The following is a 23,056-nucleotide window of genomic DNA, read 5'->3' as shown; positions in this document are numbered from 1 at the left end:
TCGCTTTATTTGTGCGTCAAATTTGCTTCCTTCGCGCGTCAAATTTGCTTCATTCACACGTCTAATTTGCTTTATTCGTGCGTCAAATTTGCTTCATTCACACGTCAAATTTGCTTTATTCGTGCGTCAAATTTGCTTAATTTTCACATCAAATTTGATTCATTCGTGTGTCAAATTCGCTTTATTCGTGCGTCAAATTTGCTTAATTTTCACATCAAATTTGATTCATTCGTGTGTCAAATTTGCTTTATACGTGCGTCAAATTTGCTTCATTCACAGGTCAAATTTGCTTCATTCGCGTGTCAAATTGGCTTTATACGTGCTTCAAATTCGCTTCATTCGCACGTCTAATTTGCTTCATTCGCGCGTCAAATTTGCTTCATTCACAGGTCAAATTTGCTTCATTCGCGTGTCAAATTGGCTTTATACGTGCGTCAAATTCGCTTCATTCGCACGTCTAATTTGCTTCATTCGCGTGTCAAATTGGCTTTATACGTGCGTCAAATTCGCTTCATTCGCACGTCTAATTTGCTTCATTCGCGCGTCAAATTTGCTTCATTCACACGTCTAATTGCTTTATTCGTGCGTCAATTTTCTTCATTCACACGTCAAATTTGCTTCATTCGCGTGTCAAATTTGCTTCATTCGCGTGTCAAATTTGCTTTATTCGCGTGTCAAATTTACTTTATTCGTGCGTCAAATTTGCTTCATTCACACGCCAAATTTGCTTTATTCGTGCGTCAAATTTGCTTAATTTTCACATCAAATTTGATTCATTCGTGTGTCAAATTGGCTTTATTCGTGCATCAAATTTGCTTCATTCGTGTGTCAAATTGGCTTTATTCGTGCGTCAAATTCGCTTCATTCGTGTGTCAAATTGGCTTTATTCGTGCGTCAAATTTGCTTCATTCGCGTGTCAAATTGGCTTTATTTGTGCGTCAAATTCGCTTCATTCGCACGTCTAATTTGCTTCATTCGCACGTCTAATTTGCTTCTTTCGCACGTCTAATTTGCTTTATTCGATTAATCCACAGGTTTGACAAATGATTAATCGGTTAATCGGGGGTGGAGCTTAAGCAAGAGGCCGGGGCGTGTGTGCATTATAGCGACAATTAAATAACATTCAATTAAAAAAAAAATATATATATATATATATTTCTGTAATTGTGTATCCGGGTCTCCACTTTTGCCATGGCCTCTTTTGGTTTTAACAAACTTATCCTTCGGTTTTTCCAAACCTTTTAACAAAAACTTTCTACAGTTGTTCTGTTTCAGACAAATCTTTTCAAAGTGTTTCATATTCAACTCAAATCAAACATGGCTCCGCGCACTGTTTGCTCGAGTCTTAAAAAATGCCGTGCACACTGCCAGCTGAAATCATGCCATTCCTGCGCGCCTCACACGCTGCTCTGCTCCCGGTGTGAATACCGGTTGTATACATGCACGCCAATAAAATACACGCCGCTTATGTACTGCGAAACCAGAGTAACTTTTATGCAGAGGTGTTGGCACGCAGCGAGCTTTGCAAGTCGACAAAACTAAAGTTATAATGATGATCTTATTTTGACTATATAGCTATGAAGCAGAAAGGAGAGATGATAAATAAGGGAGATAAGACTTAATAACATTAATTCTCTGCCATGAGTCCAGTCTAAGACAACAGATAATTACATACAAGATTTTTTGTATTCTATTGAATTGTCTTTAATATTTAAGCAAAAGATTTCTTAAGAGATCTTAGCACATCACTCCAGTTTGTCTTCCAGTTAGGCTACATGTAGGATTGATTTCTGTTATTATATATTTATAATAATAATTGTATAATATTAATTAATACCAATAATTATTATAATTATTTATTTACATTTAGTCCAAAGCGACTTACAAATGAGATTTCTAAGTACTTTTTAAAAGCAGGTGGTTTGCCCAGGGTGCCATTTAAACTAGAAACGCCACTGACGTGAGGCGTGTAGGTTTTCTATATGACGCATTGTAAATAAAATTAATCCTAAAGCTGAGACACAACCTGAAAATGTTATATTACAAATTGTGTTTATCAACACAAAATGCATGTGAGCTTGAACTACATGCCAACCAGAAAGTAGTGGATGCGGCTCTCCCGTTACAGGGCGCTTTAAAACAACGGCAACTGAAGCCCCGCAGAAAAAAGAAACCAAAGTTATTTTACAGTATTAACCTTTTCAATGTGTCTTATTATTTCTATAAATATTTTGGATCCGTTTTTAAAACTATAACCTACCTTTTTCTATATTGTAGACAACAACAGTAAAAAAAACACACACGAGACTCTGCATTTCAGTTATTTTATTCAACTGACATTTTTACCAAAACAATATTTTACTTCAGCAACATCAACAGATGTGGATCAAAAGTTGTGATCAAAAAAAATGACTGTTGAGTAGCACATAGCCTAACTAAAATTAAAAGCTAGCATAATTTGGCTGCGTAAACTTAAAATAAAAATGGCTGAATATTTTTTATCACAGCTATAAAACTCAAAGATTAGGTAAAATAACTTTTCTTTCTAAATGATCAGTCGGTGGAGGTAAATAAAATAAAGCCGGCCTAATTTAACTATGCTTAAAACAAAAACAGCCTGAATATTTTACCATGTATGGCTAAAAAAACTTAACATAAAGAAGGACTACATATTTTTATTCAAAAAGATAACAAAAAAGTCTACATGCTCTGATAAAAACCAATTAGATCGGCGGTGGAAAAAACGCGGTCAGCAGGCACAGAAGTTGCAGGAACGGCCAGGTACCACTGGGCAAGGGTGCTTAGCCTTGCAAATCGAGACTCATACACTTTGCACCACAATAAACGATTCGAGTTTAGAGAGATGCATGGCTCCCCTCACCGAAAAAGAGTGTCGAGACACTGCATGCACATGACAGCCGAAAGTATCACACATCAGACGAGCACATTCGCATGGTATTTAAAATGAAACTATTCAGATGGCGCTCTGTGGCCCGGTAGAAATATGAAATGTCCGTCGTGGCTGGGCACCGCTGTGTACCCTGGTAGAAACGACGCGACTCTTCTGGAGTGTGACCCTGTATACTGGATCTGCGCTGAGGTTTCGCCAACTCCATGCAGCCATAACCAATCAAATATCAAACTACCGCCAAAATACCAGCATAACCAATCAGAAAGAATAAAAGGAATTTAATTTAGAGCCAATCGATCATCGTTTTCATGCTCGATCGTCGCTGATGGGTTCGATTAATCAATAATTGTGCACATCCCTATTACAAACACAGCAACTGAGCCCTTTGTCTGGGTCACACAACCGAAGCGACGACGGAAATGCAGGAAAAGAGGAAAGAGAGCCGGCGTCCTCGTCAGACTAAGACGCCATCAATTTCCACCTCCGCTCCCCACCATTCTGCTGGCAAACGATCAGTCACTGGACAACAAACTTTGCGAGCTACGGGCGCACATTTCCTTCCATCAGGAAACAAGAAACTGCTGCATTATCTGCCTTGCAGAAACCTGGCTATCTGCAGAGGTACCAGACACAGCTGCTGAACTTTCGGGGTTCTCCGTGCACCATGCAGATAGAACGAAAGAACTCACAGGGAAAAGTAAAGGAGGAGGTGTGTGTTTCTTTATTAACAACTCATGGTGTGATGAGAGGAACATACACCCAGTTAGATCATTTTGTTCTCCTGATCTGGATTACCTTATGCTTCGGTGTCGACCATACTAGCTACAAAGGGAGTTCACAGCAGTTATAATTACGGCTGTCTACATCCCCCCTCAAGCCAACACAGAGCAGGCGCTCAGGAAACTGTATGGGAGCATAAGCGAGCAGAAACCGCACAACCGGAGGCAGTGTTTATTGTTACAGGGGACTTCAACAACGCCAATCTTAGGAAAATCGCTCATACTTTCAATATATCACCACAAACATGCTTGGTGACCGTATTTTGGACCATTGCTACTCTCCGTTCCGGGATGCCTACAAAGCCCTCACCACCCACCGTTTGGCAAATCAGATCACTCTTCTGTTCCGTTCTTGCCTGCTTACAGGCAGAAACTGAAACGGGAACCACCCACCCTCAGGATGTTTCAGAGCTGGTCAGACCAATCGCATTCCATACTTCAAGACTGTTTTGATCACGTGGACTGGGAGATGTTCCGGGCAGCTTCTGATGACAACATTGAAGTGTACTCAAACACAGTTACGTGCTTCATCAGGAAATGTATAGAAGACGTGGTCCCAACAAAAACTGTCCGTATCTACCCCACCCAAAAACCATGGATCAACAGCCCTATCAGTGCGAACTTCCGCCTTTAAATCCAGGAATGCTAAGGAACAAAAACAAGCAAATTACAACCTCAGAAAAACTATCAAAGCAGCAAAACATCAATACAGAGACAAGGTAGAGGGGCAATTCAACATCAATAACGCAAGGAGCATGTGGCAGGGACTTAGTTACATCACGGACTTTAAAAGTAACAAATCTGCCACTGTAAACGTTGCTGCGTCTCTCGGACGGGCTGAACTTGTTCTACACCCGCTTTGAAGCCCAGGACAGCGCACACACACTGCGCACTCCCGCAGCCAATAACGAAACCGCCAGCACACTCTCTGTTTCTGTAGCGGACGTAACGAGATCTTTCCGTCGCATGAACATCCAAAAAGCTACAGGCCCAGATGGCATCCCTGGACGTGTACTTAAAGCATGTGCACACCAGCTAGCGGTGGTTTTCACGGACCTCTCTAACCTCTCGCTCTCTCGGTCTGTGGTTCCCACATGCTTTAAGACAGCTACTATTGTGCCCATACCGAAATCATCTAAAACCACATGCTTGAATGGCTGGCGTCCAGTTGCACTGACACCCATCTTCAGCAAGTGCTTTGAGAAGCTAATTAAAAAGCACATCTGCTCGGTACTGCCCGCTCACACTGACCCTCTGCAATTTGCATACAGGAATAATCGCTCCACTGATGATGCAATTGCTTTCACCTTGCACACTGCTGTCTCACCTGGAAGACAAAAACACATATGTGAGAATGCTGTTTGTGGACTACAGTTCATCATTCAACACCATAGTGCCTGCCAAGCTGGTGGTGAAGCTCCAGGCTCTGGGTCTACACAGCTCTCTGTGCAACTGGGTCCTGGACTTCCTGTCAAGCAGACGCCAGAATGAAGTGGTCAGAATGAACAACATTACCTCATCCACACTGATCCTCAACGCTGGTGCTTTACAGGGCTGTGTTCTCAGCCCACTCTTGTACTCCCTGTACACACATGACTGTACAGCCAAACACAGCTCCAACGTCATTATTGAATTTGCTGATGACACAATGGTGGTGGGCCTAATCACCAATAATGATGAGACGAGGTACAAACTCTGATGCAGTAGTGTCAGGAAAACCACCTCTCTCAACATCAGCAAAACCAAGAAGCTGGTGGTGGATTTCAGGAGAGGGAGGAGAGAACACACCACCATCACCATCAACGGCACACCAGTGGAGTGAGTCAGCACTTTCAAGTTTCTTGGAGTCCACATCGCTGAGGATTTGACCTGGACTCCTCACACAGACACAGTGCTGAGGAAGGCACAACAATGCCTCTTCTTCCTCGGCCATCTCAGGAGGTTTGAAATGAGCCCCACATCCTCCGCTCGTTCTACACCTGCACTGTGGAGAGCATCCTGTCTGGCTGTATCACCACCTGGTATGGAAAGAGCACCAGCAGCAATCGCAAAGGCCTACATAGGATTGTGCGAACTGCTGGACTCGTAGTAGGAGGTGAGCTTTCCTCCCTCCAGGACATTTACACCATGCGGTGCATGAGGAAAGCCAAGAGAATCATCAGCGACTCCGGCCACCCAAGCCATAGACTTTTCTCTCTGTTACCCTCAGGCAGACGGTTCCGCAGCATCCGGTCACGCACCAGCCGACTGAAGAAAAGTTTATGCCCTCAGACTATCAGGCTGATGAACACTTAACACACCCCTCACTGCACACCATCAATATGTAGCATGCGCTGCACTTTAACCAATCCATACTTAAAAACAATACTGCCTACAACTATGTGTACACCTATTCATTGTACATATTGCTGTCAACACTGCCAATTTTACATTGTCCTGTTTTTTGGGAGTATGCTGTTGTATGTTGTTGTATTTTGCACTGTCTGGAGCCAGCACCTAAGCTTTTCACTCGTCACCGCACACGTGCTGCTGATGATGTGACAATAAAAGTGATTTGATTTGACAATCACGGCGCTACAAGAGCAAGCTCGTGATTGGTTAACATGGAGCGAATGTTTGCTGAAGTTCAGATTTTCCATCTCGAGCGATTCGCACAATAAGTGCATTAAGCACGTCAAACGTGCCGCCACTGCATTCGCGTAAATCGCGTCATTTGTTCCGCCTCATTTGCGCCAATCTCACCGCAGGATGTCTATTTGCGTCTTCGCATTGACTTAACATGTAAGTCACTTGCGCTTGATGCTTCATCCGCGTCTGATGCGAACGCAGCATGACAATATGACAATATTTAGCATCCTTGTTATGTCTTTGATTGTCTTATTAAGCTGGTGTTAACTTGTAATTTGTCTTTATGTTTCAGAACTGATGCCACTGAAGGAGGAGAGTGAAGAACCGAATGTAATTGAAGACCAAATCCAGACTGAATATGATTACGATTTAGCAACATTAAAAAAAAGTCCCAGTGACTCAGAGACTGAAGAGACCTCCTCACAAAAAAGTGCTGAAACAACAAAAACAAGTAGTTCTTTTATTTGCACTTGGTGTGGAAAGAGTTTCAGTGAACTTGAAAGATTTAAAGTCCACATGAAGGTTCACACTGGAGAGGGGCCTTTCAGCTGCCGGCAGTGTGGGAAGAGATTCACTCTTAAAAGCAGACTTAAAATGCACATCACAATTCACACTGGTGAGAAATCCTTCATCTGCCCACAGTGTGGAAAAACTTTCACTCGGAAGGGAAGCCTTAAAGTCCACATGAGGATTCACAGCGGAGAGACCTCGTTTCCCTGTAAACACTGTGGAAAGAGTTTCACGCAAAAAGGAAGTCTTAAGGTCCACATGAGGATTCACAGCGGAGAGAGCTCGTTCACCTGTCAGCATTGTGGGAAGAGTTTCACTCAAAAGGGAAGCCTTAAAGTCCACATGAGGATTCACACCGGAGAGAGCTCATTTCTCTGTAAACACTGTGGAAAGAGTTTCACGCAAAAAGGAAGTCTTAAAGTCCACATGAGGATTCACAGCGGAGAGAGCTCGTTCACCTGTCAGCATTGTGGGAAGAGTTTCACTCAAAAGGGAAGCCTTGAAATCCACATGAGAACTCACACCGGCGAGAACCTTTTCATCTGCCCAGACTGCGGAAAGAGTTTCCACCGAAAAGAGTCTCTCACAAGTCACATGAGGATTCACACAGGAAAGAAGCCTTTGTCGTGCGAGCTGTGTGGAAAGAGTTTCAGAGGTAAAGTAATCCTTAACAAGCACATGAAGATTCACTCCAGAGAGAGCCGTTTTATATGTCACCAGTGTGGAGTGAGCTTCACAGACCACCATGACCTTAAGAATCACGTAGCGTCTCACATTGGAGAGAAGCCTTATATGTGCTGCTACTGTGGTAGGGCTTGCTCAAACAAGTCAAACCTTGAGGTTCACATAAGGATTCACACTGGAGAGAAGCCGTTCTCGAGTGAACGGTGTGGGAAGAGGTTCACAAATCAAAGAGATCTGAAGCGTCATTTTCAAACTCATTTTGAAAACAAACTGCACCATTCCATTGTGGAATGTTGAGTTCAGTCTGCACGATTTTAGCCCCGATTTTGACTCGCCTACAGGTTTTTAGAAATCGCAGACTTAACCTGAAATCACAGGCAAATGGGTGCTTGTTCACGTGAGTAACAATCACACAGTGTGAACTACCAAAGAAGCCATCTGAGTGAGAGTGTTCTAATTGAAGATAACATTGGTGATTACCGACAGCCAATGAGAGAGCAGCATCCACTAGTATGGGTATCTGTAGGCCAGCGGGAGGTTGTGGGAGAACATAAAATGGCTTCTTTTTGTTTGATTTGGACTTAAGAAATGGAGGGAAAACTAGTGTTAATGTGGCAGGAGCATCTGTGTCTGTTTGACGTGTCATCTGAGCAAAACCAAAACCAGGTTCAAAAAGAAAAAGTTTAAGAGAAATTGCTAATTCCGTTCTAAAAACAGGTGAGCAAAATAAGTACATTTTCTCCTCCACTAAACGCTTCTTTCTCATTATGTAGTTAAGAACAAAAGATAAACTACATGACCTCACGTTGTTTCCATGTCACTTATTGCATGCGTTTGGTTGTGAGACGTAGTTCGTGGACCGAGGCAAAGTTGTCGGCGATTCTTCCTATTGTAAAGTCATGCAGTGTGAAACCCCCTGTCCATCCTACAGTGCTAACACAGCAGTGACAGAATGCTAGCCCAGATAGTCATGCAGTGTGAAAACATCTGTGATGCCACTACTTTGAAAATCGTGCAGTCTGAACTCGGCATAACAGTCTATGCTATATTGACCCTTCGCTAAGCCATACCCCAAAACCGCCACACACCAATCGTGGCTTAGAAAATGTAGCTGCGCGCAGGCGGTCTGTCAAGCTTTCGAGCAAGGGAAACAAGCCAAAGATCGCTCGATATTATGAGCACTGCTCCATTTAAGCCCTCGCCATAGTAGTCATACTAATAGCAATATTATTTCCATCTGCTTCAAGCTACGAATATTTGAAATTACATATCAACAGAACAAAACGGAGATGTGATCACAGACTGAGCAGCTGTTTTTCAGTCATTCATAAGCCTCATGTCCATGTCAGAGCTACAATTCACTGATGTTTTCGTTTGTCTTTTGGAGTTTAAGGTGACTGCATTATAGCGGGTTAGTGTCTGATTAATGTTTGCCGGTAGGGAAAATCTATTTGTTATTTATACCTTGATTTTTATTTATTTTTATTTTTTGCAAGCTTGACAGGCGTAGCAACAGTAACTAAGGAGGGCGGGGCTTAGCGAAGGGTCAATTAGCTGAGGCTAATTTATACTCCGTGTTCACAAGTCCACTTGAGAGCACATGGCAAATATTTTAGCAAGTAGTGTGCAGTTAGCTTGAACAGATAAAATAGCCTAAATGACTCCTTTACACAACTCTCCACCAACCCACTGGCCTGAGGGTGTGTTACTGGCCACAGAGACCAATCCCAATTCTACCCCTTAGCCCTTCCCCTTAACCCTTGTTTTGCGCGTTCACATGAAGGGGTAGGGGTGTCCCAATTCTCTTTAGCTTGAAGGTGTAGGGCTAATGGGAAGGGCTAGATAGCCATCGAAAGAGAAATTTTTCAAGACCACACTCGAAATCAAGCTGTAAGAAAATTTCCCAGAATGCACCAGCCACAACGGCAAGATAGCTGCACCCGGAAGTCAGCAGATGCACAAATGAGTATTTTTTTGTCATTATTATGAATTTTTGAGATAAACAAACACGTGTTTTAATATATTCATAACCGCGTTCGTGTTTTACCATCATGCTTTTTAAAATAACGCTAAAATAAAAACCGCTAAATTTTGCGATCTATAATCCATAATAATAACTCCCGTACAGCAGTCCCACAACATTCTGACACTCGATGACACTCGAATACTCTGTCAGTAAAGTCTAGTGGCTGAGAATGAGCTTTTTACAGTGTCTGCTATAAAGTAAACGTTGTTTTTGGTGTGTTTACATAGATTAATATGGCCACGGTGTAAATACACAGTACAGTTACGAGCTTATTCCCACATTACATCGTTACGACAACGTGATATCGTTGCCTTCAGTGATTTCCTGAAGATAAGTACCAAAAAATAACACAACTGGAATAACTACAGCAGTCGCCATCGTCTGATCTCATATGAAGGAAGAGCTCACGATGACATATGATGACGTGTGCAGGTGCTGTAGTGCTGTCCTATCTCTTAGGGGTACATTTTGAAGCCATTCCCCTTTACACACTGTTTGAAAGGGGAAGGGGTAGGGGGGTACAAAAATAGAATTGGGATTGGGCCTTCATCCCAAGCACTTCACAGACCTTAATATTGTATCTACCGATTAAATATATAAAATAGTAGTTTATTATTATTTGATTAATGTTTTAAAACGGTATAAACAGAGAAAAATATGCGGTTAGAAGTCATATGAAATTATGTAGAAGAAAATTAAAATACTTCCAGTGCTGGTGAACTCTCTGCCCCGATCACTCACAATCCTTATTGGCACTTGGAGCTGATATTCAGATTTGAGAATACACTTTGTATCCTCTGCTGACTGAACACTCAGATACCTGGAAACTGTAAATATTTCAGTTAATTGTATATTATGCCAGGCCAGTTAACCTCTTAAGGCCCAAGCTGTTTTTTTACATGCGTTTTTTATTTCTCTTTGCTATTTGGGCTTATTAGAACCTAATTAGAATAAAAACCTAAGTATCTTCTTTTGATTTGATGTACCTTAAGAGAAAAATGATGTCCAAATATGTGGACTCGTGGTCCAAATTTACAGAAAACACTATCAGAGAGTAAACACACAATTTTTCCTCATTTTGGACGGTTAAAAATAGTGTTTGGGGCATTTCAGGTGCTGCAAAACAGTTGCAGGATGACACTGTGTGTCTGTAACAAAATATAAAACATTCAAAGTGTTTTAAATAGCCACTTGAGCTAAAATGTGCTCTCCACATATGTGGCCACTGAAGCCCCTGGAGGTTATAGCTCTGAGAAATGGCCTCTCTTGTTTTCAGTGTTCCAGCCAAGCGGCAACCTCCCGCTCTCCCTCGGGAAGCCAATACGGAAGTAACTGAAACTGCAATTCATCAAAATTCCGCTAGTCCTGGCTCCATAATAGAGTAAATTGCAATTGAGCCCACTGTTAGAATGGCCAACTTTACAGCAGAAAAAAAGGTGTTTACAGCCTGGTACAAAGAACGATTTTGGTTCATATAGCTATTATTACCCTCCATGACAACTGTGAGTGGGGTGAAACTCATCCGTTTCCTTTATATTAGGTTATATTAAGTTTGCATAATTAAGGGCGTGGCCACTTGAGTGACAGCTAGGTCTCGCTGGTCGCCGTCACTTCACCTCAGCTGAATCCGGCAGATTAGCCACTGATCTCGGCATATTCATCATATTTTTGTTCTGTTTTATGTGGCTTTACACAGTCAGCTGCCTTTTGGACTTATTTCTTACAATTATCAGATGATATGGGATGCTGTGTGCACTTAATTGTGCTCACAAACCATTCACATGGCCTCCGTTTCCCATGTGAGTGAAGTTATATACTTGTATACCATCTCTATAAATGTATTTGTTTGATTTAAGATCATTTATCATTAATATTTTTCTTTAGACCCGTAAAGCACTCCAGAATGTGACAGATTGATTAGCTGTAGGCTCTAGAACAGTCATCTGAAGCGTTATCATACAGTGTTATGCTATAGTTCATCAATAGTCTTGCATTTACTAACACACACTATATCTGAAGTGTTTGGAAGTAATTCGCGTTTTCCTCCTGTAGAAAAATGTCATAAGAACAATGTTTAGTGGCTCAATGTATTACTACAGTGTTTTTAAAAGTCTAAACACTTTATTGATATAGTGTACAGCCAAGCACATGTGGTCAGAACACAAACGAGTCGCAGGTAATAAATTATCAAGCGTTTCTCCCAAAGTAAAGTCTGTCTGCCAGGTCTAAGCAAAGTGCCAGCAGGTGTCTGTAGCTCCGCTCACTCTCCGCCTCTTTGCCCTTATTTGGTATCCCGCCGTGGGTGCGATGACGCGCGAACAAAATGGCGACGGTTGGCCGCGCCTACTTGTAGCTTTTTTTGCAGTGTTCAGAAACCTATGGGTGACGTCACGGATACTACGTCCATATATTTTACAGTCTATGCTTCCAGCATGTGCAAATATAAGTGCTTGCATGGTAAACTTGACATATTTGTTCTTTTTGGGGTCCATTGTTTCTTATATAAAACAAGTCATAGTCTAAAATGTTTTTAATTAATCAAAGTAATTAGTTCTTATTTAAAAAGTCAAAATCGCTAATAATGATTCTTACAGTGATCAGCGCTGACAAGGTTTTGTCTTTGAAACTGCGATACGTTTTACTTTTAGGATTCATTGATGGAAAAATGAATGAAATATCTGCAGTCTTCATTAACATTATAAATGCAAAATAAGACGCATATTAAATGTAAATATTACAAATATTAAGTAATAAATGTAAGACATAATATTAAATGTGTACCAAGAGAAACGGTATTGGTCCTCATACTTACAGTATGTTTGTTGCACATGTAAACAACACGCATGGCATTTAATATGAGCGAGAATGTAAGCATAGAAGCAGAAGCTTAGCACAGACTTGACCCTCATTGTTATATCAGCCAGAATTTACGTGGTTTGAGAGGGTTTACAAGCCCTCTACTCAATAATATCCAGCTGCAGGCCCGCAGAACCACACACTTTCTAGGCACACACAATCTAGCACACACAATCTAGGCAAACCATGTATGGTTACGACGGATGTTAATGTTATTAACGTCTTCATGGACATAGTCATCGATATATTTTGATATATGTGGTTAATAAATATTGTACACAATAAACAATAGTGTTTACTTTACTTTGTCACAAATATTGCGTTCGAGACGGGCTAATGGGGAGCGTTGTTTCCAATCGCCATTCAATATAATAAACAGATTTCTATCAGTCATCATAGATAATCAGTCATTATTGTCTGACAGAGTCAATATCGCAGATACTCGTTTGCTGGCCTTGCTGAAAGATCTAAATTGGACAGGTTTATTTTATAAAATGGATTCATTCATAATGAAGGAAATAATAGCAAGTTAATATAGGCAATAATACATTTTACATGTAATAAATGTATAACACTATATTAATATTTTACTCAAGCGATTTAATAGTGTGTATTTGCTAAATTTTCTAATTACTTTTTAATTAATGCTTTCCCACATTAAATACTGTAGTAGGCCTAATTTATAGGAAGCAATGTATTGTTTTTAAACCAAAATGTAGCAATAGAAACAAATTAACTATTAATAATTAATACAAAAATAAAACCATATTTGTGAAATTCAATAGGTGGCGATAATGCTAAGGAGTTAGTTACCATATATGGTTTGCCTAAATCGTGTGTGCTAGATGGTGTGTGGCTGAAACGTGTGTGGTTCTGCAGCTGGATATATCTCCCTCTACTTTACAGATTTCGGTGGTCATATAATTTGGTGTAACACCACCGCATGGCTGTAGTAGAAAGGAAGGGATGGTTTTTTTTGTAATCTCAAAGTCTTTTCAATACTAAATAAAAAGCGAAAGCTTTACGCAATGACGTCAGAAAACGTCCGCCATTCCGCAAAGCGGTGTTTACGTACGCGGTTACGCTCCGTGCACTCGTATGTTTAGGGGAAAAGCAGGAGCAATGCGTTAACAACACAGCAGGTAAAGATTAGAATAATAATATTTACGTGTCGCATGTTATTATATTTGGCTTCATTTGGTAAGGTTGGTAATGAGTTCCGGTTTTGAATGAGCAGGTAGGTTTGTTAGCATCAATAAACACAGTTGAAGGCAGTTATTAGTCCTCCTGTGAGATGCTAATTCTTTTACAAATATTTCCCAAGAGCTGTTTGTCGGAGATGCTCAATAAACATTATTTTAATTACTAATTTCTAATAACTAAATTATTTAGTTTTTGCCATGATCATAACGATGTGGCATTCTTAGCTTTTATTGATATTGCTATTAATGCCCTTTTCCTCTTTCTTTCCTCTCTTTATTTTCTTTTATATCTCTGTTCAGCACTGACCAACTGAGGTTGAACTTAAATGTGCTCTAGAAAGAAATAAAGTTGAAATTGATGACGACAGTATATCACATTTCACTATTCATTCAGCTATTTAAAGGCTTAACTAGCTTAATTAGGCAAGGCATTGGTCAACAGTGGTTCGTTCTGTAGTCTTGTCCGATTCATCGTTCTGTTCTCCGTGTCCATCTTTCAACAGATTCCCACTCATCAAACACGGCGCAGTCGTCTTGTAAATGCTGCTGCAGCGTTCCCTGTTGTTCAAACAACAAGCAGAGATTTCCCTATTTGAGTTTCCACGACTTTCCAGTGGACACCGATCAGCGTGCCCGTTGGATCAAGGCCGTCAAAATAAATAAGGGACCCAGCTTTAAAATCCTTCGAGGGAGCACCTACGTGTGCAGTCAGCACTTTGCCCCAGAGGATAAATACATGTTATCCATTGGACGGACCAGGATTAAAAAAGGAGCAGTGCCGTCTAGATTCTTCTGGAATAACTGGGGTGAAGGTAGGAGGACTCAGTCAAAGTTTTGGGATCAGTAATATTTCCATGTTTTATTATAAGCTTATTCTGCTCACAAAGTATCCGTTTATTTAGAAACAAATACAGTAAAAACTGTGAAATTCTGAAATGTTATTGTAGAGATAAATAACTATTTTATTTTATTTAATGTAGTTTAAAATGTAATTAATTATTGAGGTTTACAGATGAATTTTGAGTGACACGTAGTCCTTCAATTATTTAATCATTATCTGCTCAAGAAGAAACATTTAATGTTGTTGTCAATTTGGGAAACTGGTAGAACAACATTTAAAACTACCATTAAACATTTATATACTTCTATTTATTGTAAGAAATTGTTCAAAAGTGAAAGTAAATGCATTTATAATGTTAAATAAAAGATTGCAATTAAAAGGCATATTTTTATTATTTTATTTACTCAAAGTCTAAAAGTGAAATCAGTTTCCTTTATACTATAAAGCAAGACTAAATTATGTCACCACTGATAACCGTAGGTGTAATGAGTGGGTCTGGCAACAGAGGTGAGGATCCAAACGCTGTTTATTAAGCGATTCCTCTGCAGGCAAAGGTCAAAACAGGAACAGACAGTAGCATGCAGGTAATCCAAGGTGAGGTCAAAATAAACTGATGCGTGTCTGATGCATGATGGCATATGTAGAGTGCTCTAGTGTGTCTGGTGGGCACTCATCTTGCTGACTGACAATATAAATGATAATTAGTGATTCTGTACCAATCATAACTGATCATAATAAAACGGCAAATATTACAATCATCATTTCTGAAGGATCATGTGACACTGGAGTACTGATGATCAAAATTCAGCTTTGAATCAAAGGAATAAATTACATTTTGAAACTACATTCAATAAGAAAACAGTTTTTAAAAATGTAACAACATTTCAAAATTTACCGTTAGGGATGCTCCGATCAGGATTTTTGAAGTCGATACCAAGTACCGATTGTTCGTCATGATGATCGGCCGATACCAAGTACCGATTCTTCGCCATGATGATCGGCTGATACCAAGTACAGATTCTTCGTCATGATGATCGGCCGATACCAAGTACAGATTCTTCTTCATGATGATCGGCCGATACCAAGTACCGATTCTTCGCCATGATGATCGGCCGATACCAAGTACCGATTCTTCATCATGATAATAGGCCAATACCAAGTACCGATTCTTCGTCATGATGATCCGCTGATGCCAAGTACCGATTCTTCGTCATGATGATCGGCCGATACCAAGTACCGATTCTTCGTCATGATGATCGGCCGATGCCAAGTACCGATTCCTCGTCATGATGATCGGCCGATACCAAGTACCGATTCTTCGTCATGATGATCGGCCGATACAGAGTACCGATTCTGATGCTTCAAGGTTTATATAACATTGCATAAAGCACATTTTCCCTCCAAGTACGATACTTAAGTGGAGCTTTCTCCTTTCCGTAAAGAATAAATGAAGGATGTTGCATATAATTCCTTTAACACGTCTGTTGTAACCATTTAGTGTGGACAAGTCACAGCCAGAAACAGCTTTACAGAAAATAATAGATTAAACGGATGAAAAATGACTGGCAATGCAATTTGGAAGCATTGCAAATGATAAAAAGAATAATTCAACATGCCTCAATGAAGAAAAAGTTAGGAGTGCATTTTTGATGCTTAAGAAGTTAAAATGCACCTTCCTCTGCTTGTAATCCACTTGTAAACCTGGAAACTGTTACGAACCCCAGTTTTTAAGGCTCGCCTAGGGAAGGGGTGAGCAACATAAAAGGACACGGAACTCGGAAGTACAATTCTCTATTTATTTAGAGACCAGAAAATAAGGGTCTGATCAAATTAAGGTGGCAACAAAAATATAAATGATAAATTAAACAATATTTCTCACATAAAACAATTACTTAAACAAACAAACATGCACAAAACATAAAGAAAGCATAGAGAAAACATAGATCAACAATGAATGAAATAACGGCAACAACACCAGCATGGCTTCTCAACAGCGGCTGCACAAGACGCGCACAGAAGTCTCAGACCTTCGTCAGGACAAGATACGTAGAGGTTCTCAACAAGTACGGGTCATACTCTCAAGAGAGCAAAGATCGGGAGGCTGGAAAACAAAGAGCCACACCGACACACACTCGGCTTCCGCTTTTAAAGCCGCCAGTCCAATTGAGCCGCAGGTGCGAGGCGGAGTTAACCTCAAAGAAAAGAAACGTCTTATAATACATCGATAAACTCCAACACAAGATAATAATAAAGAAGAAGAAAAAGAAATAAACCGTGACAAACACTTACGATCGTTTCATGTGAACGGCCAGATAAGCAAGTACCGATCGAGTCATAAAATGTGATTATCGGCTGATACCGATCGATCGTAGCATCCCTATTTAGCATTGTTTACTGTATTTTTGATTGACTATAGGCTAAAGAGCAGAATTGCCTTCTTATATAACATATAAATCGTACTTCAAAACTCTGGTAGTGTACATTTATTAATAAATCCATTAGGTACACTACAAAATGACACTACCTTAGAGTTAAGCATATGTGTATACCAGTTAATCAATAACAATCATTATCATCAATCTATTTATACCTGTAGGAACAGCTTCTGAAAATCACCTGTCGGTTAACCAGAGAGCAAAGAAGTATATCAGTGCTGCTTATCCGGAGGAATCTCAAGAGAGTCAGCCTGCGAATGGAGCGGTGGATCATGACTATGCCTACCATCCTTCTCCTGGTGAGAAAAAGAGATGTTTTTCTGTGGCACAAAACCAGACTGGTAGTTAATCTCTTTGTAGGATCTAGTAGGATTAGAGAAAGGTGTTCTTTCCTGCAACAATATCACATAACAGAGTATCGTGCCGCCTTAAAGCTGTATCTGAAATGGCCTCCTATAATAGTGCACTATTTGAGGGTGCAGTCGTTTCTGGTGATGTCCGAAACTAAAGTTCAGAAGTGCAATCAATCCCACAATGCACTCCAATAACGAGCCTACAACCCGTGCACACTTAACAGCTAGAAAATACCCCAATTGTACTGTAAGGGATTGCGCGCCAAATAAATTTCTGCATCTGACCACAAGATGGAGGCCATTCAGCGGAATCATATCGGTGAAAGTTTTTAACAAAAAAAAGATTAAATTAAATTTATTTTTCCATAAAAATACTAATAAACAGCTTGATAAGTGTTAATTGACTACCACAGGGGTTTTATCAACCAGCAAAAGACAAACAAAATGGAATCCCTTTCAGTGAACCCACATTCCCTCCTTTAAGTTGACTATATTAGTGGACTAATCTAGGGAATAGTGAATGAGGGTGTAGAGTGCAATTGTCATTAATAAAGGTAATTAAAGCGGACCTATTATGCAAACATCACTTTTATAAGGGGTTGTGTGGCAGCAGTGTGTGAATATAACCAGCTATAATTCAAGTCACGTTTATTTATAAGTAGTGGTAAAAAATTATTAATTGTATTATTAACGGTCTGCAGAAACACTTTGACATTCTCCCTTTGTACGTGTCATCAAGCCCCGCCCACTAGTGACTGTCTCTCTCTCTCTCTCTCTCATTAGCATAGGATGTTAGTCTTGTTTTTGAATCTGCCACTATGCTGACACAGGCGTTTGTAGCTCCGCCCTATTTTTAAGAGATCTCATTTAAATTTAAAGCGACAGTCACCAAAATGGCGCAATTAGGATCAAAGCCTCAAAGGGGGAGTTTCAAAGAGTTATAAAACATTATTTGTGTGATGTTTTGAGCTAAACCTCACATGACTCTAGAGCAGGGATGGGCAAACTCGATCCTGGAGGGCCGGTGTCCCTGCATAGGTTTGCACCAACCCTAATCAAACACACCTGCTTGTAGCTTTCTAGTGATCTTGAAGACACTAATTAAGGTGTTTAGGTGTGTTTGATTAGTGTTGGAGCAAAACTCTGCAGGGACACCGGCCCTCGAGGATCGAGTTTGCCCATGCCTGCTCTAGAGACATCAGAAACTTGGTTTACATCTTGTAAAAAGAGGTCCCCTTTAAAGGAGTATGCTTTTTCTTGCGTTTCAGGTAAACTGGATGCTGCTGCTGAAAGGATTAAAGAGTTGGAGCTTCAGGTTTCATCACTAGAGGAAGAAATCAAGCAGTTGACAGTGAAGCAGCAGCAGCCGCTGATCTACAAGTTCTGCGTCACCGATGAGGACTTTCAGTACTACACAAAGTTCAGCTCAAAGCAGGCCTTCACTGCGTTCTGGGAGTCCGTTCACCCCTCTGATTCAAGACTTGCGTACTGGACCAAAGCACAGCAAACAGAGACGCCAAACCCCGAGCCAGAACTGCCGCTCGTTGATGAACTCTTCCTGTTTCTCTGTCGGGTTGTTACCGGGCTTCAGGAGAAAACTTTGTCCTCCATATTTGAAGTTAGTTTGGTTACAGTTAATCGTGTTATATTAACATGGACAAGCTATCTTCACCAGGTTCTCGAGTCTCTACCATTGTGGATGAGTAGAGAGCAAGTGCAGGCCACAATGCCGGACAAAACCAAGCTTGTTTACCCTCAGCTGAGAGTGATATTACACTGCACAGAGATTAGCTGTGAAGCAGCATCCATACAGTCAGAAACTCTTAAAGATCACACCAACTTTAAAGCTCTAATCGGCATCTCCCCATGTGGGGTTGTGACATTTGTTTCCAAACTTTACCCAGGCTCTATTTCAGATGCGGAAATAACACATCGGTCACACATCGTACAGTTGCTTCAACCAGGAGACAAAGTAATGGCCGATGAAGGCTTTCAGATTGAGGAGATTCTGTCTGAGGTGGGGGCGACACTCCTCGTCCCGCCGCTGGAGGACAATCTGGAGACCCAGGCGATCGCCCAACTTAGAGGTTTAGTGAACAGGACAATACGCAGGGTTAAGGAGTACCAGATATGGGACGGGGTTGTTCCTCTTTCTCTGGCGGGTTTGGTCAGTCAGCTGTGGGCCGTTTGTTGTTTAATGGTGAACTACCAGGGAGATCCTGATGCTGAATGTGAAAAACCAGTCTAAAGGGATTCCCTTCCTTCAAAACATTTTTCGTTATGTAAATTAAAGTTTTAAATTAAGTGTTGGCCTTATTTACAATATGTTAAATGAGTGTGTCTGTGAAGAGTCAGGTCAAAATACCCATCAGATTTTTTTCCAGCTGATCATTGCGGCCATTTTGGCACCTGTGCCTTTAAATGCAAATGAGATTGATCTCCCCGCCCACTCAAGGGACATTTCGCTTCAGAGAAGGATAACTCGGGTCAGATATCAGGATAAACCCAGCAAAATGACAGACAGCAGCTCAGACGGACTGAAGCAGAGACCCACAGTCGCACAAACTACTGTAAGCTGAATGATGCTGTTTCAAGTTTTGCACACGCTAACAAACATGCAGATGCTTAAAACATTGTGCTGTTTTTGCTCATACTTCAGGCAAATTTGACAGGATGCCCACCTAACTGGTAATTAGGCTGCTGTATAGAGATCATTATAGGTAAGTTACTGTTCAAAACAAACCAGATTACAACTCTTGTTGAAGCGTCCTCGTTTATAGTTGTGTACACTGTGCAGCAGTGCTGATTCCAGCGGTTATAAATTCTGTAGCTCAAAAAGCAGATCGAAATGCTATAAAGCAATGCTCTCAGACTCAATTCCTGGAGGGCCACAGCTCCAACCACCTCCAAATTACACCTGCTTAATAGTCTCTAGTAGTCTTGGAACACCTTGATTAGTTGGATCAAAACTCTGCAGAGCTGCGGCCCTCCAGGAATCCAGTTTGAGATCTATGCTATAAAGAATACAAAGTGCAGCACTTACTGCTGCTTGAGGTGCAGATGATCACAGAGAGTTGGAACAGATCTTTTAACTCCAATTTCTTTGCAAATCCTGTCTTGTAGACATGGCTATACGTGTTAATAGTGGGACATGGTAATACATGCCTGTCAATTACTTAAGGTGGGCAGGGAAAACCACACTGCTGCGTCATGGTGTGATGAGGCTCAAAATCAGAGATCTGGATCCTTATTTTACCATCAGGACATTTGGAAAAAGAGACTTGTTGTGTTTATATCACCCTAGTATGACTGTGGATACACTACACCCACACACTGTTCTGTCTAAACACCTTACAAAAGATACTGTGCGTAACACAGTAAACACAGAACATGGCAATGGAAATAACAGAAGTGTGTATAAACAGTAATGACAATCAGAATATTTGAGTAGTATAGCATTCAGAGTCATTTTCTGTGCTGGCAACAGTGACGGCAATGATAATGAAGTAAATAATAATAATATTGATTTAATGACAATTAATATTGTAGTGTCTTTTGTGTCAGCAATCATGTCTATGTTTCCCTTAATATTTCTTGAGCATTTCAGAATACAGGGTGATGTAGTATTTCCACAGGTCCAGCCTGGTGACTGCACTAGGTGGTGAAGGTGGTGAACAAGAACCTCATTATAACAAGACTAAATAGACGAATTTAAAATGTAACATGTTTAATAACCATATGTACATTTAGTCATTTAGCAGACGCTTTTGTCTGAAGTGACTTACATTTGAAATGCTGAAACGGAGGGAAAAAGGGAAGTTTATTCATAAACTAAGAGGATCACGTGCTTATGATTGATCACAGCTGGTCCCGCATCAGCTAACACGATTCACCAATCAGATGATTTCTAATGCACTATAAATAACCAGTTTCTTACCTCAGTATCTTCATCTTGAAGAATCCCCCATCCACCTCTACTCTTTCTCCCTTTTCTAGATAGAAAAGGGTTGCCTTACAGCAAGAATGTCACTGGTTTGAGTCCTTACCAGGCCAGTTGGCTTTCTCTGCGGAGTCTGCATGCTCTCCTTGTGCTTGCGTGGGTTATCCCAGAGTTCCTCGGTTTTCTCCCACCGTCCAAAGACATGCAGTATAAGTAAATGAGTAAACTGACTAATCCTAAGTGGCATCATAGACAAATTCTTAGTTAGCTATTTCTCATAGCAATTCCTACCTCATTAACCATAACAGGCAGGGGAGTTCTTAAGACCTACCTGAGCTCAAACTCCCCTCTCGCCCTTCGAACGGGAGGGAGACCCGGGCTTAAGGATCTTCTTGAGCTCAGGGCTCTCTCCTGGGGACAGCATGCCCAACATGCTTCATTATCAATCATCAGCTAAGTGTGAACTCTTGAAAATGTATTCGTGTGGACATGGCCTAAGAAAACATCGTCAACTGTCAAAAGAGAAACAGACTTTGTTGCGTTAGGAGAAGCTTCATGAAATTTTGTCTTATATAGCAGGGGTTCTCAAACTTTTCAGCCCGGAACCCCCAAAATAACAATGCCAATGACTCGCGACCCCCACTATTTTCGGAAGTGGTTAAAATCATACAAACAATGCGCACAACCTCACACAAACCAATTGGCCTATGTAAAAACAAGCATATTGACAACACAAAAAAGTGCAACAGTCTAACAACCATTTATTTTTGATCATAATTTAATATTAACCTGACCTAATGAGACTGGAGGGCACAATATTTAAGTTACATCACAAGTCTTTCCTTGGTTTAATTTCAGAGACTGCCACTTAAAGATCATCTTCCATGTTCAGTGTCCTGTATTTATTTTAAATGTACGTGAGTGCTGTAAAGATGTCAGAAAGTTAGCTAGTGCCAGTTATATGGTGCAACTGACGCTATTGCTCTGTCGTTAATCTAATGTAAAAACCCTAGGGGTTGCAATCCAATGTTAAAAAACAACATTTAAAAAACGTAAGACTGATGGTTTTTTGTTTGGATATTGTAGTTTGTCTGTAACTATTTTTATCTTCTCTAGGTTATTGATTAACAACGGTACTTATAAAAGTTTATTCAAATTTATTAGATTTTTGGAAATCACCAAGCGACATCCCCCCCCCGCCCCCTCATTGTCCCGCGACCCTCACTTTGAGAACCACTGTTATATAGGACAATGCGGATTTTTAAAAAGTGTTTCCATCTTAGTTTACGCACATTTTCTTATCGAATATTGAAGGTTTATCCAACATTTTCAAAATGTATGCGCATCTTAGCTATTTCAACAAGCATGTTTTATGCCAGGCGTGTCCAAACTCTGTCCTGGAGGGCCGGTGTCCTGCATAGTTTAGTTCCAACTCCAATTAAACACACCTGGGCTACCTAATCAAGCTCTTACTAGGCTCTCCAGAAACATCCGTGCTAGAGTTTTGAGGCACGTTGCATGGCCCTCCAGGACCGAGTTTGGGGAGCGCTGATTTATGTGCTAATCTAAAACGCCAAATATTAATCCAAGCAAAAGAAACCAACACCAAGTATAAAAGCAAACACCCACGTGCTATAACGCCATCACCAATGACCAAATTGATGATGAATATGGATCAGGCATGGGCAAACTCGATCCTCGAGGGCCGGTGTCCCTGCAGAGTTTTGCTCCAACACTAATCAAACACACCTGAACACCCTAATTAGTGTCTTGAAGATCACTAGAAAGCTACAAGCAGGTGTGTTTGATCAGGGTTGGAGCAAAACTATGCAGGGACACCGGCCCTCCAGGATCGAGTTTGCCCATCCCTGATATAGACGATAGATAAGAT

The 23,056-nt window shown here is 40.8% G+C and overlaps 1 protein-coding gene across 1 annotated transcript; it reads left to right on the top strand.

The window, feature by feature from the left end:
- Nucleotides 1–6,613: 6,613 nt before the first annotated feature.
- On the top strand, nt 6,614–22,077 carry si:cabz01071907.1 (uncharacterized). Its single transcript, XM_056455298.1, has 4 exons — nt 6,614–7,483; nt 14,100–14,408; nt 17,034–17,171; nt 18,494–22,077. The coding sequence occupies exons 1-4, from the start codon at nt 6,616–6,618 to the stop codon at nt 19,471–19,473; spliced, it is 2,295 nt and encodes a 764-aa protein (XP_056311273.1). The 5' UTR covers nt 6,614–6,615; the 3' UTR covers nt 19,474–22,077.
- The last annotated feature ends 979 nt before the right edge of the window (nt 22,078–23,056 follow it).

Source organism: Danio aesculapii, chromosome 4 (assembly GCF_903798145.1).
Source record: "Danio aesculapii chromosome 4, fDanAes4.1, whole genome shotgun sequence".
Taxonomy (NCBI): Eukaryota; Metazoa; Chordata; class Actinopteri; order Cypriniformes; family Danionidae; genus Danio; species Danio aesculapii.
Note: the sequence above shows the minus strand (reverse complement) of the source record. Positions and strands in the feature narration are given on the sequence as shown.